At 33.9% G+C, this 20,665-nt stretch overlaps 1 protein-coding gene across 1 annotated transcript; it reads left to right on the top strand.

The window, feature by feature from the left end:
• Window positions 1–4,907: 4,907 nt before the first annotated feature.
• LOC140168889 (angiopoietin-1 receptor-like) lies at window positions 4,908–17,751 on the top strand. Its single transcript, XM_072192223.1, has 12 exons — window positions 4,908–4,971; window positions 6,727–6,873; window positions 11,460–11,620; window positions 11,885–12,113; window positions 12,468–12,578; window positions 12,881–13,050; window positions 14,171–14,284; window positions 14,508–14,578; window positions 14,966–15,006; window positions 15,134–15,230; window positions 17,360–17,459; window positions 17,677–17,751. Exons 1-12 carry the CDS (start codon window positions 4,908–4,910, stop codon window positions 17,749–17,751), a joined length of 1,380 nt encoding a protein of 459 aa, XP_072048324.1.
• Window positions 17,752–20,665: the final 2,914 nt, after the last annotated feature.

Here is a 20,665-nt window from a genome sequence, read left to right as displayed (position 1 = left end):
CAATGCTTGTTGGGATACTCCTTTTAGCTGCTGTGGGACTTTGTATAAAGAACCATGTTTACAATTAGCAGGTAATCTCCAGGCAAATGGTTCTAATCAGATATCAATCAACGTTCAGTTTTGATTTGCTCATACCCGCCGTCTTAATTTTCCCCTTACATTTATTTGAGTTAGATTACGATATTAGGGCCAGGTTTATATCAGTTTATCTTGACAAACTAATATATATATGGTCGAATCCAACCAAAAGTGTCCACGGGCCAAAAATAAAAGTCCGAAATAAAAATGTCTCCACAATTTTTTCCTTTTGCCCATTGATTGATGACATATTGGCCTTATAGGAACCAAAAGTGCCATTACTAATCTTGAAAAATAAATCCAGGACGTGTGATAGTAAATGTGATATCAAAACCCAATGTTACCTACGAATACCACTAGGATGCTTTCACTATCGCAATACTAATTAGCCTAAAACAAATGGAATATTCCCATTAACGCTTTTTTCGTGTAATGTAGACCACAGGGTGTCAGGAAAATGCTAGCTCAACCAGAAAATATTTGTTTTTATTTTTATAACGAGATCAATATGATCTTAGTCAATTTATGCTAGTATATTTTTGAAAATGAAGTTTAGGTCAGTTTCTGTATTTTATTTATCAAATGAGTATGAATCAATTTACACATTGTATAAGAACGAGTATGATATATGTTTTCAAGAATATTACGAATTATACGCATACACCTAACGCTTTATACAACGAAAAGGTGAAGAAACCCGGGTATTCGTAGGTAACATGAGCGATTTAACAACATCTATATTGAGTTTATTGGTTTAAATTTTGCTATTATGGTAATGAATTAATAAAATGGTAGTTTTTAGATCTCTCTCAGATGGTACGTCCAAATGAATAAATGCTATTACCTTAGATCAAAAATGTTTTGATGCTTTTAGCAAGATTTTGACCACTTCATCTTGATACAAGTAGTTAATCAGCAATTTTACATAATAAATAATTGTTGAATGAATCCGTATATGGGTAATAATAGTGTCCTGGGGTACCGCTTAAAGTTTTTGACAATTAATTTCCATTGGTAGGGACACTTCATTACACATGTCATGTATTATGCTGTATTCGTAAGTAACATTTCAGTATTTGTAGGTAAGAATTAGACTTTTGGTGGATATCGCAATCAAAACTTCATTTTATAAAGCACTTTGAATGTATTATTTTCTTTATGTTCGTTTATTGATACTTTAGACCCTATCATGTATTAATAATGTCGGTTCACAGCGGTTGAAAGAGGATTGAAGTAAGAAACAAAGGCACTAAAGTGACTTTAATTTGCTAATTGCACACAAATCGCTTAAAACTGTTATTGCAGACTTGTGAAGTCCATCTTGGAGTCAGTTACGTCTTGTGGCCTTTCGTTTGAGGGCAACTACAATTAGCTTTATACTAGGGTCCATCAATGTGTTGTCTAGATCATGAGACAATGAGAACAGTCGTTTTTTCCATGGTATTCGTAGGTAACCTTAGCGAAAACGTCAAAAGTTACCTTCGAATAAATCAATTTGGACACAAATTACTCAGAAGCCAGAAGGTCGGTAAACATTTAAAATGAAGCACACATGACAGCTGACAAATCCAAGTATTCATCCCTTCTAATCTTCTTTGAATCTGATTTTTCTTTCAAATGAGCAGACCGTCGTCTATTTCAGTACATATTTTTCACCAATTAAGCCGTATTCAGTTTTGCATGGTGGGCATGTATGTGAATTCGCAACTTTCATTGACATATGATTTGATAGCAAACATACAGGCCTTCGTTATGTACCAATATGGGCATTGGCATGAATGGCGGTGTTTCACAATACTGTCATGATGTCAAAGTGTATTCGTAGGTAACATTCGGTTACCGAAATTTACCTACGAATACTTGCTTTTATTGTTGACATCTCAGAAATATTTAAACACAGGTTATTGAAACTTGGTAGAAATAAAGAGTGTATTACCCTGCACCTATTGCTTAACTATTGTTTACTATTCTCTCATTTTGTGGAAATGGCACAGCTTTTAACATGTATTCGGAGGTAATGCATATTTTTACCAAACCTACCTTTGTGCCATTTAGAATTTCTGGCAGCTAAACACAATAATAAAGATGTCCGAATGCAATGCATTTCAGTATTGGACATATCAAAGCTTGTATCAATTGCGCATTTATTAGTGATTTCCATTTTTTAAAGATATATCTAGTGCTATGAAAAATTGTATTCGTAGGTAATGTAAAAAATACCACTCAAAAATTATCACAAAAAATTCATAATTATGTACAAATATGTGAAAAAATGAACAGGCAATCTTTGAATACACACCTTTCAGGAAATCAATTTAGATTCAATCCAATGACTTCTTTTCATAACTGATTTAGATGTTTTTAAAAATACTTTAAGAAATATTTTGAAAAAATGTGTAAAAATAGCATGTTTTGGGGTCTCTGTGTCTAAGTTTTTCACAGAAGGGGGTCTTATTTTATATGGCGCGAAGCGTATGATCAAGGCGAATAAACACAATACAAAAACGAATGCCAATTGATTAATACTTTTAAGTTATGGCCCTGAACATGCCGTGTACACTTTTCGTTGGATTCGACCATATACTTACACTGTAATTAACTTTAGGGCTCGGATAGAGACGTTTTTACGTGTTATTTGTGGGAGAGACCACATCCGACATATCAAACTGCATTTTGAATACGAGGAATGTCCCAGCAAACAAATAAACGTTTTTAAAATGTTTTAAACATGTTATATTTTAGGTTTTGGCTTAGTTAAAAACGTTTTAATATCATTAAATGTCGGGATATATAAAGGTCATGAAAATGTTTAAAACGTTTCGTATGTAAACACATTGCAACAATATTTTTCAAATGTTATTGTAAAAAAAAATTTGCGAATATTTTTCGCCACATATTTTGTCAACACTTATGTTAGAATATTTGCAGTAGGTTATCATCAAATGTTTTTGAATGTTATAAAAAAGTTTTATACCCTTTACTTGTCCTTTATATAACCCGATATTTAAACGTTTTCTGACAAACCTTTCTAACCTTTTGTGAATGAACTTGAAAACGCTTTGTGTCTGCTGGGGTCCTTTTAATATCAAAGAAATTTTGATTTTTAAAATTTCCGATATAATACACCGATATAATATTTTATGGCAAATTATTAAAAATTGATATTTTTGAAATTTAATTGTACGTTTACTCCCCGTCGTTTTATCTTTTCAGTTTCTGTTTCCGTATCCGTAATAGTTTTTGTAAGTCATTGTTATTCTGAAGTGGTAGTCTCCCAGGTATGACCAATCTTTTATTCTAGCCTTTTGTTAGTTACTGAAAATTTGAAGCTCGTGAATTTCAGTTTTCGTTTTGGTAAGTTATATTGATTTTTTACATAAAATCTTGAGATGTGCGGTTGGGTGCCAATCTAGACAAAAGAAGAGTCTAAATTTTACGGTCCTAAATTCGCGGTAAATTGTACGGCTTCAATTGACTTGTGTTTGGTGTATATGTACTTACGCCTAGACGTAAGTGGCTCTTAAAAAAGTCTTGCATTGAAATATATACTAACCATGTTGCCAAGTTATAAGCAAAAGTCTTTCATATTGGCGATGAAACGAGCGTCTAAAATCTCCCAATGAGGCGCGTACAAGTGGTGATTTGGTACTCATGTTTTATACTGAAATGCAATACAAAAGAATTTGCATTGGAGCAAAGATAATGTATTCTATTCATGGCAAGCTAATCTGATAATTGGTTGGGCCTATATGCAAGACTCGGGTTTATTTTAAATGTTTATTTTTGCAGAGCTTATTTTCAGTCATGGATCATACGGATAAATTTCGCGAGGGGGGGGAGGGAGGGGGGAGATACTTAAGTTGAGACTGAACAAGCGAGAGTGGGAGGGGGTGAGGAAGAAAGAGAGGAGAGGGAGAGACGGAAAGACTAGAAAGAGAAGAGCTCGAGAGGAGAGAGTAGGGACGGGGAGGGGAGTAGGGAGACTGATCATATGGGGGGGGGCAGGAGGAAGCAAAATAGGGAGATAGACATTGATACGAGTGAAGGGCGACACTGTGGTCCTGCACAAGTGCAATGGGGTGCGACAGGCTCATAAGCGGACCTTTTGTGATTGAAGGGCTTATTTTCAACGTTTTTACAGAAAAAAGTGGACCTTTTCATTCGGATTTGCATTTTGTCATAATAATGTGAATCAATTTATCACTGTCAAACACGAGAGGGCGCTAGACCATTAAAACAGCGGTCGGACACCCTTGTTCAATACTATTTTATCTCCAGCCTTTATGGGCTTTATTGACACAGGCAATTACCTCTATTGAAATAAGCTGATTGGTACTTCAGAGTTATCAATGAAGTCAGATAGCCTTCAGATTACAGTAAACTTACTGAATCCCTTGCGTTTTCGTATCTGAACAATAGAGTTACGGAAACTGAAAAGATAAAAAGACCCTCCGTATATAACAATGTGGCATGAAGCAAGGTCCTTGTATTGAAAGTGAGAAACAAAGAACTTATAACAAGCAGGCACAAATCCAAAACACACCCACCCCACACCCTACTATACCTCGATCCACACTAAAAGTACATTATATTCATTTGTAGATTTAAGTCTATTTCTTTGATCTTATCTTTTTATCTTCGATATTTTTTCTGGTTTCATTATTTCTTCACATCCGGGTCGTTAATTCAATCGAAAGCAACCTGTCGTTATCCAATGTGTCAGTTAAAGGTAATTATTAATTGGCGATAAAAGATTTTTATATTTTGCCTATTCATTGCTATATCATATATCTTGGACATAACGGAAGAAAGAAAACATTTACAATACGATGGCTGACTACGAGACATTGCTTTTTATGTTCATAGTGGTTTGGAATACCTGTCGTATTCAAGGTAGGTAAAAAGTCTCAAATTAAAGGAAGGTGACCTGATATATTTGGAAAATCAAATATTTAAAACTTACGTATAACATAAAATGTCATCCCTTTCAAGCACTCATGCAAAAAGAACATGTAAATGTTTTTTGTAAATGTGACTAATTCCTAATGGGATTACCGACATTTATACAGCGTGATATTGGTAGTCTACAGCGTTTTTATTAATGATAATCATCATGATCATGTAATATATGGATTTCAAGTGAACGGTCCTATTTTTCTCATAGACATATTGAAATTAGAAGTTCCAACTCAGTGTATTTCCAAAGATATCATCATAAAACTGCCTAATTAGTCTCAAATGTGGTATACCATATTTGAGACTAATTCGACAGTTTTTTGATGATTTCTTCGGAAATATACCGATTTGGAACGCCAAATTTCAATATGTTTATGAAAAAAATATGAACTTTCATCTGATACCAAAATCAGCATTTTGATGTAGTAAAGTGTGTGTGTGTGGGGGGGGGAGATTGTCAATCAGGTTACCCACCTTTGAGAATGATTTTTCTTCACATGATGATTTGGCACGCTAAGTTATAGTAAAGAAAATAGTTTGTTTTTGGATTTTATTATGAAAAGACACGAATGGTCCTTGTCAATATAATGTCAAATATGTTATTTGTTTACGAACTTTCATATAATGAGACCCTCTAAACCGATGTTGGGCACCCAATTTATTGAAGTTTGAGGTTATATACTGAACCTAAATACCAATAAGTTTTGATCAGAACTGAAATGCACTTGTAATGCACCAGTTTTGAATGTGGGATGAGCTTTTGAAAAAAATACTCTTAAAAGTGGTACATACTCAAAAAGTTTCAATGGCTCCTTGGGGCAAGTATTATAAACTCACTGTACACAAATAGACAGCGTAAGTTCATTGAACAACCAGGAATCCGCGTATTTGTTTTTGTACCGTAAGTTTATACATTTGAGAGATATTCACATTTTCTGAGTACGTACCACTTTTAAGAGCCATATTTCAAGCTTGGTACATTGTAAGTGCATTTCAGCTCTGGAAAATGCCAATTGCTTAAGAAGTTTAGGAAATATCACCTCAAACCCCAATTAAATTGATAATAACAAAACAATGTTGCATAAAGTCCGAAATTGTACCTTCCCCCAATGCTAAAATCAGCCTCAGGCAAATGCACTACATTATGAGTAAACTTATTGAAAGCACAATTTCTATCAAACAATTATTTTACCCCATCTCCCGACACATCTCAATTAATATCTAGGCCGTGTGGTTTACACATACCCCTTCCAGACTAGTATTGGCAAGTCAAGTGTGTACGTTAACTAATGTAGAACAGCGATTATTTCGGACATTTCTCTTTAATAAAACATGTGCAGATTCCAGATTTTTCACAAATATGCCCCGAACGAGATATAAGCTTGTAACCGACTAACAAAATGTTATATGATTATTCTAAATTGTACAGAAACGAGTCAATTTTTTTGAGATGAAGATATTGATATTGCTCTAGATGTAAGAAAATGTATTAAGGCGATACCGATTCACTACAGCCCTGCCGGGCTTGCGGTCTGTGTGTTTTTAACGTGTAATTTTAATATGGTTACCTGATAACACAGACAGTGATACTTAAAAAAAACACCTTCGAACTAGAGAGTTGTCACGGGGCAAGGTGGTAGAAAAACTATATTCATAATAGCCCGACCTGAATCCACCACTCTTTCATTGCAGCTGAATTAATTACAGGGGAGGAGGTAACACGATCTGAATCAACCACACCAGCTGAATCAACTACAGAAGAGGAGGTAACACAACCTATATCCACCATTCCTGTCAGTTCTACTAAATCAACAACACAAGAAACATCTCCAATGAAAGGTATGCAACACATTATTATATATTTTTTGAAATTTACTTCTTTTGTTTTATTCTATTATATTTTCAAAGGGATGCCAATTGCCAATAATAAAATAATAAAGCACCCAACGCAAACTGTTTCTAGGAGCTTTACACAGCAAATTTACCTTGGGCACAAAATATTAAAATACAAGAAGTTACTTTGACCAGACTCATTCACTCGTTTCAAATATTTAGTTTTAGTATTGGGTTTGGTTTTGGTCACGTGGTTTCCTATTTTCCTGCCTAAGCTCTTGAGTGACGTCATTACCGATTTCTTTGTTTGTACCCTTTGTTAGAAATTTAAAATATGTATCAAGGAGTTTTGGTTTTCATTTCAGGTTGTTACATAATCGTGTGAACAGCATAGTCGCTTGGTTTGAAGTATACATAAGTATAATGAAGTGTTTAAATTTCGTGCTTTAGAAGATCCAATAAGCTATTTTGACTGTAAAAAACTTAGACCATCAAAATGTTGGCTCTCGATATTACAAAAGAGTGACTCGAATGATATAAACAACATCTATCCAATAATTCAGGTGCTTTATAAAAAAAAAAAAAATACCGGGCAAATAAACTTGAACATAAGTCGAGAAATAGACATCAGAATCCAAAAATCAGCATGTAGCCCATTTTATTCTGCATCTTATACGCTAATTTTACTGGAATCGGTTGACTGATTGCGAAGAAATGAGCGATTACATAAACGCATGCGTCAATTCACTTCATTCCAAGTTTGAAAGAAAGATCATTCAACACAATGCGCACTAGTGGTTAACTGTCAATGGGCTTCATATTTTGTTCTATGAAATCCTTTTCGTTCTTTTTAAATAATAATAATAATAATAATAATGTACACTTAATAAAGCGCCGGTATCCGTCGAGAGACGCTCATGGCGCTTTGCAAAAAACAACCAATGTACAATGATACAAACATACTATAACAATTAATAACAAAAACAGTTCATCGGTGTTGTATAGTTCATGATATGCAAAGAGTCAATTAAAAGCACTTTGGAACAAATGTGTTTTCACATTTGTTTTGAAACTACCCAAGCTCTTGGCAGAGCGAACCGAAAATGGCAGATTGTTCCAAATGTTTGCAGCTGAAACATGAAATGATCTGCTGCCCCACTGGTTTCTGGCAACTGTTTCTTGAAGAAGTCCTTTTGTAGTAGAACGGAGGTTACGAGTTGTTGAATACATTTCTACAAGTTCATTTAAATATGCTGGAGTTGATATACACAAGATCTTGTAGACAAACAAGGCTATTTTAAATTCGATTCTTTGTTCAACTGGTAGCCAATGCAAGTCATGTAAAACAGGTGTAATGTGCTCACGTGGTTTTGTGTATGTTATAAGTCTGGCAGCAATGTTTTGAATTCTCTGTAGTCGGTGCAGTTGGGTCTTTGTGATGCCATGCAACAGAGAGTTGCCAATGTCTATCTTGGATGTTATGAAGGCATGTACCATCATTTCGGCAGTCTCCCTGTTTACATGTCTACGAATACGACCTATATTTCTAATATAAATAATCTGTTTCTTGCAAAACATGCAATTAGGGTTTGCTCAAATTTGAAAACTTGCATGATTATTGAAAATGAAATGTTGCATGTAAGATGATGCTCAGTATTTGTCTCGTTAATGTTGATATAAATGGTGCAAAAAGAATTATTGATTGCATAAAGAATTCCATCTGGCTTAAAAAAAAATTCTCACACACATTAATGTTTTTGGAATATTTCTAGTATTGCAAAGATTAAATATTTTAAAACGTCAACATTAATGTTGCATGGTATAAAAAAATCACACGTAAAGCTGTAAGCGCTTATTTATTGTCATTCTTGGCTCAAATGTTCTTTGGAAAGTTAAAATATAACATATTTGCACAACCTAAAGAATTGAAGTTGGAAAGCTTCCAATTGCAGAAATCAAAGTTTTCTCGGACAAAATTGTATTCATCAATATTCATCAAGCATGAATAACATAACACCGTCGGATTATAAAATAGATAATGTGGACTAAATTTAATGAGATACATTTACTTTAGGAAGCGGTGAGCGAGTATGAGAAAAAAACGCCTTTTGATCAAACTTGGAATGAACTGCATTGATGCGCGCATTATGTAATTGTTAATTTCTTCGCAACCACTCAAGCGAATCAAATAAAATTGTTGAATGTGATGCACGGTAAAATAGGCTATGCGCTACAGTTTTAATTTTTTGATTCTGATGTCTAGTTTTCGACTTACGTTCAATTTTATTCACTCGGTAATTTTTTTCTGGGACACCCTGTATAGGCTTTTATTTGACTTTTATTCAAGTAAGAGAGAGGGGTGTGTGTGTGGGATGGGGGATGTGGTAAGGGAAGAAAGAAAAAAGAAACAGATGGGTAGGGAGAGGAGATGTCGAATGTGGGGGTAGGCGGTGGAAGCCCAGCAAACACAAAAATGTTGTAAAAACGTTTTATACAGGTTATATTTTAGGTTTGAGTTTGGATAAAAACTTTTTAATAACATTAAAATGTCGGGTTATATAAATGTTATTGTAACGTTTTGAAACGCTTTGTATAGAAACACAATACAACACTATTATTAAATTGTTATTACAAAATATTTTTTTGCAAACATTTTTTGCCAAATATTTTTTAAATACTTAAGGGCTGGGGTATGAACGTTTGGACAGTATTTATTTTGTGACATCAGAGCACATCAGACATATCGAATTGCATTCTGAATACGAAGAATGTCATTCTGATATCAAATAATTTACATTTTTTGAAATTCGCAATTTAATACACATTTTATGGCAAATCATTAAAAAATGATATTTTTGATATTTAACAGTACTTGAAGTAAACTTTATAAATCTGATGATTTATACTTAAAGTGTATGTAGGTGGGATGAAAAGCCGACGATCAATTGAATAGGTCTTTTGGGGAAAAAATCCATATCTTCAATATGAAAGGTCAAAAGTTTCAATTGACCGTCGGCTTTTCCTCCTACATACACTTTAAAATATATCATTAGATTTATATAATTTACTTCGAGGACTGTTATATATCAAAAATTTGAAAAATATCAAATTTTGTAATTTGTCATAAAATTTGTATTATATTGTGATATTCAGAATGCAATTCGATAGGTCTGAGGTGCTCTCATGTCCTACAAAAAATACTGTCGAAACGCAATAAACGCTCATTTTAGATCCCTTAAATAACATTCTGTTAGAATATTTGCATTAGGTTAACAACAAATGTTTTTGAATGTTATGAAAAGTTTTATACCCTTTTTATGTTCTTTATATAACCCGACATTTAAATGTTTTCTGTCAACCTTTTCTAAGCTTTTGCGAATGATGTCGAAAATGCTTTTTGTTTGCTGGGAGGGGACACTGGGGAGAGGGAAGAAGAGGATATATAGTTGTGTTTATGCTTACCAGGGACAATAAACTAATTCATAATCAAATCATCTCCATCATGCATTGTTTATGTTTCCTACAAACAAAAGGTTTTTACGACGCTTATACATCCAGCACCCATGCCACAGTCCTGTTACTGTCCACGTGTGATTGATATCCGATCCATATTTTCATTCAATATAAACACAGCCGGATATATGTCCGATATTTGCTTAGCACAATCATGACAATTAGTCTGAATAAAGTTATTATATGCTTATGGTCTTCCCTACACTAAAGTTGAAATGATTACTCTATAACTAAGCAAAAAGCGGATGGTATTTTACCAATGAGGTAGTAGCGCTTTTCCCAACGTAATAAAAAGCGCTCTACCTCATTGGGTAAAAGCCAATTGCTGTCGCTCAGCTATGTAGTATAAATGTAGCTTTAGATGTTATGATTGCAGACAAGTTCTGCCCCTCCTTTTAATCCGAAACCAAAACTTATCATTTGAACGAGGGATTTGAACTATAGGGGGAACCAGGAGAGTCAGTATGCAAATCCAGTAGTGGAGCACTTGTGGCCGAGTGGATAAGGCGCCCGACTCTCCATAGGTTGCGAGTTCGAGCCCCGCTTGTGTCAACGTGTTGTGTCCTTGAGCAAGGCACTTTATCCTCATTGCCTACGAGGGAATGTGTGGGGTTTGATGTTTGCATAGTTGTTTGTTTCAATGTTGCAATATTGGCGCTGATTTAGCCGCTGCCTGCAAATTGCATTGTGTCTGTTCCGGTGTGTTTACTGTAAATTCTAACAATGTGACATACGGGGTTAACCATCTTTCAGAGTCAATAGCATCTCTTTTTTGTGAGAGCCTAACTGTATGGTGTTAATGTGGCCGGACACATTTTATCGTTGTTAATAACTAAATTTATTGTAGTTTTATCTGCTGTATTGTATGTATGGTGTGAGTCGTAAATAAGACCCCTCATCAGTGTAAGACATTACGTATCTGCCGGCATCTGTCTAGACGATCTACTTTCTTGAGAACGTGATTTAGTCAGTAAATATAAACGAAAATAAATTTGTAGGAAAGGTGAACGTCTAGACAGAGGGCGGCAGATATGCGACGTCTTATAACGTCGTTTGTTGTTGTTTTCTCTGGTATCAAGATAATGAACCACGTGGTGATACTGCTTTGATTGTTGCTGTGGTGGTGTTGACAGTGATTGTTGTAGTCTGCGTGTCTTTTCTTATTGTATTGTATAAGAGGAAAAGGACCGCCCCTGTCTCCGATGAAAGTTTTAATCTTCAACAGCGAAGCCAAAGTCAGGTAATATTAAAAAAGTTATAAATTATTTCCGGGATGACAAAAATAAATATTTTCTCATTTTTAAAATAAAAATTCATTAGAACATAATGTGACAAAGAGGCGTATCAATAAAAGTTGAGTTACAGTACCTCAAATATTCCGTCTTGTCAAAGACCTTTTTAACCTATCATACCATTACGTGTTCAATCATAATGCATAAAATCCCAGAGAAAAACACGGAGATAAGAATATTAATACTTTTGAATATTGCAATTATTGTTTTAGGATATAGCAAAGAATTGTTACACATATCGTGTAGTTGTAGATGAGGCGGCAACGTATGAGGATGTAGGCACACAAAATGTAGCTTCAGGAAATTTCAAATGGGAGATTCAGTGGAATGACCTAGATTTATCTGATACAATTCTGGGAAAGGGACAGTTTGGGGAAGTCAGGAAAGGAGTGTATAAAGGAGAAGATAAGCACATACCTGTTGCTATTAAAACTCTAAAAAGTAAGTTTAATTGAAAGATTTAAATAATCTTATTGATGGTCCTATAGCCAAAGTCCATGACCAAATCTCATTAATATACCATGTAATCTGTATGATAGTAGAAAATGTATTTTACCCCTCCGTGACATTTGACCCTAAATGGGTCATGTCCCATGTAAAGAAGAAGAAGAAGAAGAAGAATATTATAGATGTTCGCTGTACACTCGCCAGTCGCTGTCAAAAGAAGGTTGGCATGCTGTGTAGTATTAAATCAATATTTTATCTCAAATACATCTCTATATTCAGGTTGAAATGTTAATGCCTTTATAATGCAAACGTTCTTATATTTCTAGTAAAGTCATTTTATTCGCACAGGTAAGGCTACTGTGGAAGACAAGGATGATTTCAATGCTGAACTTGAAACAATGAAACGAATAGGTCATCATCGTAACGTTGTAAGTTTGATCGGTGCATGCGAACATGGAGGTGAGAGCCTTTTCCGTTCAATAGTATTTAAATAGAGTATGACCGGCCGGGACGACCGAACAAAATATAAAAACATATCGAAATAAGGCATGAGTTAATGAAGCGCTCAAAAATCATTTAGGTCAAAAATCATACTTTTGCACCAAAACACTCATCTAATGCAATTTTGAACAATCTGCATTATGTGTTTTGGACCTCAAAAGCACCGAGTAAAAGCCTCTTCCTCATTTATAGTAAAATGTGATTCGAAGTATACTTGTTCTGGTAATACCTTTCAACGTTTATGTTTATCCTGTTACAAGGACAACTTTACGTAGCGTTGGAGTTTGTTACCTTTGGAGATCTGCGCACCTATTTGAGAACAACTCGTCGACGGGACCAAAGCGGTGCAACACATCGGCTTCAACCAACAAGATTGATGAGCTTTGCTTTGGATGTTGCGAAAGGAATGGATCATCTTTCCAAACTCGGCGTAAGGTTGTATAGGCATTAAGGCATATAATAGGCATTAATGTTTATAGAAAGAAGAAAACCTATGCTGGCCAAGGAATGGTCAAAAGATACAAACAAATATTTATTATAGAACACTTGTACGTGGCACATTACCATTTGGAAATAGGCTACCTTTTAATACCATCTAAAAGAAACAACAATATCTGGCCTAAAATTGTACTAGAAAAAAATACGAGCAGTTTATTATAGAACAGTACACTATAGTAGTTGGCACACCATCATTTGATTTTCGATACCGTCTAAAGGAAGCACATATCTGCCTTAATATAGTAACAGGAAAAATCAGTAAAACACTTACTTTTTTTTCAGATCCCAAAATCTCAATTTTATCTGGGATATGGGGGATGTGGCTGTAATACTTTTCAGCCAATTTTAAGGCTCATACCAGATGGAAAACTGATTTACAGATCGTCACCAGCAATCCAGTCTGATACGTTACTCAAATGATATAAAAACTCCAATAAACTTGTATTCTTATTCTTCTTCTTCTTCTTCTTCTTATTATTATTATTAACACCACTTGTGTTACAGTATTGCTCTATGGCTGTGAGTCCTGGGTGATATCTACTGATATGGAAAATAAGATCAACGCTTTTGGTACATCATGTTACAGGATAATGCTGAACATCAAGCGCACCGACCATGTTAGTAATGAAAGGGTCTATACCATCACCAACACTGTGCATCTTATCAACTCTGTCAGATCACGACAACTACGATTCCTGGGACATATCCTGAGGATGCAGGAAGATGAACCACCATGCAGAAGATATGCTCTCTACACCCCATTACATGGTAAAAGAAGACCTGGAAGGCAAAGAACATCCTACTTGTCTTATGTGCAAAAACTGTTGGGGGATTTCGACAACTTTCTACTGCCAGATGCCATTGCCACTTTGGCTTCAGATCGTAGTACATGGAGAAACTTTGTAGTCGCCTGCTTCGCAGCCGAATGAAATGAATGAATGAATGAATGAATTATTATTATTATTATTATTATTATTATTATTATTATTATTATTATTATTATTATTATTATTATTATTATTATTATTATTATTATTATTATTATTATATAGATTATCCATCGGGACTTGGCGGCAAGAAATGTTTTGTTAGATGATGATCTCGTAGCTAAAGTGTCAGATTTCGGGATGTCACGTGGTGAAGACGTATACGTCAAAACTTCAAAGGTACTCGTACGAATCTAGTGGGTTACTTCTTCCACAAAAACAAAAGTATAATAGCTTTTATGTAATTTGATTTAAATGATTTAGGAATAAGCTTTTTGTCAAATATCTTTTAAATATTATATCAATTAATACCATAAACAGTCAAAGCATTTAGTAAAAAGTATTATTATACTGAGGATAACTCATAAGAATAATTCCGGTATTTTTTAAACTTTTAAACAAGCAACGTGTTCCTACCCGTTGGCTAGCGATTGAATCCCTGTGTTACAGTACATATTCAACTAAGAGTGACGTGTAAGTATATGATTACCTTGTTTGTTTCATTGTTGAGCTATAGCGTTATTCATGTGGAGAGATCTAATAACCCATTCTAATTCAATCTATTATTATAAATTTATATAAATGTTATTATTATTATTATTATTATCATTATTATTATTATTATTATTATTATTATTATTAGTAGTAGTAGTAGTAGTAGTAGTAGTAGTAGTAGTAGTAGTAGTAGTAGTAGTAGTAGTAGTAGTAGTAGTATTGTTGTTGTTGTTGTCGTTGTTGTTGTTGTTGTTGTTGTTATTATTATTATTATTATTATTATTATTATTATTATTATTATTATTATTATTATTATTATTATTATTATTATTATTATTATTATTATTATTATTATTATTATTTCAGATGGTCATACGCCGTTTTACTGTGGGAGATTGCAACGCTTGGTAGGAATTTTAATGACGAATTGCGTATCTTATATGTATCATCTATTCTCTTATACGATTATAGTACAATTTATAATAAGTGCATTAGTCTCTTCTGATTAAGTCGGAAATGTTTTCTTCTTAACAGGTGCAACACCATATTCAGGCATGGCAACCCGGAATTTAGCACACGAGCTATCGGAAGGATACCGTATGCCCAAACCTGCAAGTCTTGACAACGCAGTGTACGTAGTTATATTTGTTTGATTTCGTGCAATCGCAGGACGTAATTTGCAAAACGTAATTATGTTTTGTCTTAAATAGGCCATTATTTTGTTGGTCAATTGCAATACCAAGAAGTAGTTGGCGTTTCTAGAGCAGTTAGATGAGTACATGAATTGGGTCCACATCATAATAACACAACATCCCACGTTAATCGCAGCAATAAACATCTCTGAATGGCTAGGTACATGACGGACTGAATAGCGAATTATCTTAGAATCCTTGTAGTTTATTTTATATCTTTGCTTTTAAGGAATCACACAACTGCCAAGTTAGAAATAAAGTACTAAAATGTAGCTCTAAAGTATTATACTGGAAGACAGAGATAATAAAAATTCCTTTAAAAGGAATAGGGTGGGCAAATGAAAAATTGTCAAGAGAAATAAAAGAATGAGTTCACAATTAAAAACAGGGAAAATATGACACAACATCGATTTCCAATAGGGGAATAACACAAAACGTATAAACAAAGTTAAAAGAGTTTTTAACTTTATACGTTTATACGTTTGTTATTCCCCCATTGGAGGTTGTGTCATATTTTCCCTGATTTTAATCTGATCTATTGCTTATCCTCTGTTCTCTGTTGGTCAGTTGGAACAGATTTACCCTGTTTTTATATTAACCCTTCACATCATAACACAAGACGTTTTATGTTAACATTTTATATAAAACATGGTTATAAAACTTTTGTAGATAATAGTTATTTAAAACATTTTCGTAATCATACCTAGATTTTTTTTAATCATCAGATAGAAAGACTTCTGCTCATCTTCTCTGGTGAGACAACAGGGCTGGGGTATCTTTCCATATCAAAGTTTAAAAATATGTCATATCAATTTCCTCAATATGTTGTTTTGATACAACTTATGAGGGGAAAAGTTTGATTTTACAATATTTCGATATTATTTTTTAACTTTGTAACTTTATTATGATTAACATAACTGTATTTCAAAGCGTCAAACTATATCATTATTTTGTCCCAACAAAAATAATCCAGGAATAAAATATTCATTCATATGTTTATTTATTTTATTCAACCTGGGCCATTTCTACTGGTGCACATGCATTCTAATAATTTGTCTATAATACCTTAAACAAGCATCACCAAGCACTATTTGTCACAAAAGTAAATAGCCTATGTACACACTGAACACAATGCACATACAAGCTGTCAGTATAAAATGATATATATGACCTTCACGATGCTATTAATTTAGCCCAAAGATTAGGAAAACTAGCAAAACTGGTGAACTGGTACTGTTCAAATAAAAACATCTGCAAATCTTGCTGCAATTTCCAAATAGTATTTCTATTACTTAAATAATTATTTTTGTTATTTCTTTTAATTCAAACACATTACTGCCTATGACGACTTTATCGTATTACTTACATATCAAAATCAAGTAATAATTACAAAACTCGCCGTAAACTATCACCTCTGTGGGTGTTTGGGATATAAACGGCACGAATATTTTCTCAACACTGCGGCATGTGAAAAAGTAGGTCAATAGTCAGAGAATACAGGGTGGGTGCGGCACGCCGCACCCACCCAAAAAGACTAGTTTGCGTCTGACGTCATCTGTCAATCAAACTCGAGCACGGTTTTTTTACAAGTGTCGTGATGATGTGAGTTGCCGAACGCGGCGATAAAACAGGGCGCATTATTGTTAATTTTGAACCTTCAAACATACAAACCATCTGAAAAGTTAGGTCTTTATAGTAGGAAACTTTCTTATGCGAAGGCACCATGTTAACAATGCCTAGAAAAGTTGTTTTTTTCGTAATTTTCGCCATTTGGTGCCATTCTTTTTCTCCACTCGGCACCAGATAAATCGACCTTCTTTTTACGTGTTATTAACCAATAAAGGATCGAGGGAATTTGATTGATAGTGACGTCAGACGCAAACTAGTCTTTTATCTCTGTCTTCAATTATACGATGTAGCTCATAAATAGTACCGCCTGATATAGTTCCCTATTCACCTGGTATTTGTTTTTTTATAATAGGCACACTATTGGTAAAGAATGAGGGCATAATGCTAGGTATATACAAGTTCGCATCTTGTTATAACCAATGGTTACTTGTGTTTCCAGATATCACCTTATGACAGAATGTTGGAATAAGAATCCTGAAGCGCGACCCTCATTTGCACATATTGCGGCTACGTTCAATGATATGATCTCTGAAATAGAGGTACGATATACAATAAACAGTTGCTGCTATAGCTACTATTACTAGTACCATAACACAATTTAAAACACTAACACAATTTGAACCGTTTTAGAAACGAACGCATCTTCTACTTTTCTGGTACATTCCAATTTCCATTCTGACTTTTCCTTTTTTAATGCATTTCAAATAGTTTAATATAATAGTTCTTTTCTTTTACTACTAATATTGTTATTTACAGCATACATACATGGATACCGGTGTCTATGCAAATGTTCAGTTTCCAGCAATCGAGCCAGAGAAAGACGACTACTAATACCTGACAAGATATCATCGTGATTTTCACATAAGGACAAATCTGAGTTTAGTATAAACCAGCCCTCTCTATATATCCCGTGAAGTTCCATATGCGTTTCGCCGTGTGCGGATAGCAAACATATACAAAATGGTGTTCGACTGTTAATAATCAATATCGGTTGCCCTCTGTAGTAAAAATACATGTATGATAATGTCCTTCGGAAGCGAAATGTGTATTGCCAGTAAATGGTAAATCACGACATCATAAATTCTCTGCGAATTCGAAGAGTGCATTGGGAGATGGAGAAATGTAAATATAAATCAAATTAATGTTAGTTTTCCATGTGAAATGATTTTGTAGAAAATATAAGTACGATGTAGCACTAGAACGAGGGAGTTTGTATCCCGGATTCTCGAATTTGGTCAAGTTCATAATGAACTAGTGTGGGAAGGGATTACTATACTGTGACAAAATCACAACATTTCAGTGAGTCGGCAAATAACTGTTGTATGTCTATAAAAACTTATAGTGAAGGATACAGATCCAATTTGTGTTTCTTTTATCATCTTGCATGTCGAAGCGAGTAAGATTTGCGATTTATATCAAGATTCATTTTGCAAATATGAATGGTATTCTTGCGCGATGATACAAAAAGAAAGCGGTAACGATCCGATAATAATAATAATAATATTATTTATTTCAATTGTCATAAATTACAAACATGAAAAAACACCAAAAGCAATTTAAGCAATTTGGACTAAACAGTCCAAACACAATGCATATGTAAATTTATATCCTAATGACTACGGTTAAAGCTCATGCTCGAAACGTCATCAAACTATTGTGAAATTACGACACATTTCCACAAATCCCTTCACGGACTTGCTCCACCATATCTTGCCGATCTTCTTACTACATATTAACCAACTCGCTCGCTTCGTTCTGCTACTCAATTTCTTCTGGACCGCTTCGTCGTATTGCAACATCTTACTATGGTGAGCCACGTCTCTTGCCATCTTCAAAAAACGCTTGAAAACTTATCTCTTTAATTATCCAACTGTGTAGTCTATTTATGCCACTTGCCAAGTTAATTATCTTTGATTATATTGAGTGAGATGCCGACCATCAGATTAATTTTTTTTTTGCTCGTTCCTTTTTCGTGTTTGCTTTGTTTTTTCTGCGTGGTCCGCATCTCACTCGTTGCATTATCTGCTGATTATGTGGTCTGATGTGTTTTTATTATATTCGTTACCGGGATTTTCCTATGGTTTAAAGTGTTTCTTGTTATTATAACTGTTTTGCTTTTTATGTTAAGATTTATCTTTGTAAAGTTTCCTTGCGTTTCGATTTTAATTTGTGTTTATGTAAAGCGCCTAGAGGCCTTTTTGGCATTGGGCGCTATATGAAACGCCTTATTATTATTATTATTATTATTATTATTATTATTATTATTATTATTATTATTATTATTATTATTATTATTATATTATTATTATTATTATTATTATTATTATATATCGTTAAATACTGTATAATGCCGAATAACGGTTTACCATCAACCGTCCCTATAAATAAACCCGTGAAGAATCACAGAGCGCGAATAGCGACAATAGCAAAACTGCAAAACTGGCTTTGCATTGTAAAAAATCACTAACGTCGCCCTTTGTAGTATATATAATACAATATATGTGATGCGATTAAGCAAAATCAGTCGGAACTCGGAAATATTGATTTTGAGATATAGCCAAACAAAAACAAATTCCTTTTGTTTTCTTTTGTTTTGGAAACTCTTTAATTGCTCATATAAGGTGTCCCAGACTATATACTATTTCAAAATAGGTTGCTTTGTCAAATTCACCATTTTTACGCAATCCTCTCTAACTTCTACCAGAAACGTCCAATTTTTAAAATCTAAAAAAATCTGAGGAAGCTAAATATACGTTGAACTTAAAATGCGAAACAATATGACCAATAGAAATGGTGTTCATACCTAAAAATTTCCATCTTTCCCGGTATACGTCATTCTGGGACACCCTGTATTTTTCGAAGTGATTATTCAATGTCAATGTGGCTTTCTGCAAAATGCAGCTTCGTAAATGCCTTTTACTATCCTATAAGAAACTTAAAATTTAATATTTCCGAGTTCCGACTTAATTTTGTTTGATCGCATCACATATTTCAAAAGGAACATTAGTCAGCCAAGGGGTCGAGGAAACCCTAATATACATACAATCAAGCTATAGATATATAAATACAATTACGAAACAAGTAGTTTCTATTCTGGCAAGCGTGATTCCAATCCAGGGTATCATATTGCTAGTTTCATTTCATAGACATTGCCGGATGCGTCCAAAATGTCTTCCATTACTTCATAAACAAATCTGTAGAGCCTCTGTAAAATATATTAAAATATTAATTGGAACATTACATTAATATAATAAAATGAATATTAAATCTCTTCATCTGGACTTACTATTTTTGATAGCGACAGTATCGCTATTACATTAATATGTTAATATTTTACCAATATTATTCATTTAGATGTACAATATCATTTGTTTGCTCGTTTGTAACAGAAATTATGGGTATTAATTTATTTAAATTGATAAATTGATCAAATGTACGGTGAATTACATAATATTAAGATCAACATCTCCTTTTTATGGCATGTTTCAAGTAGATGTCCACGAAAAATTCCTATTCCCACAATTTCAGTCGATTCCAAGTTTGCGTTAGTGAGTTATGCTTGATTATGTGTATTACATTGCTTTATTGGTCATTCTATTGTAATTCGTTCTGTTAACAGAACGTAAATACAAAGTTGATGGTTCAGGTTACCTTTTGTATATAAAATCTCAACTTGTTTTGCAAAAAGTGGGGAGATGAGGATGTGGATCACGAAATGCACCTTAACATGATCGCTTTCTTCAAA

This window comes from Amphiura filiformis, chromosome 1, assembly GCF_039555335.1.
Source record: "Amphiura filiformis chromosome 1, Afil_fr2py, whole genome shotgun sequence".
In the NCBI taxonomy this organism is placed as follows: Eukaryota; Metazoa; Echinodermata; class Ophiuroidea; order Amphilepidida; family Amphiuridae; genus Amphiura; species Amphiura filiformis.
Note: the sequence above shows the minus strand (reverse complement) of the source record. Positions and strands in the feature narration are given on the sequence as shown.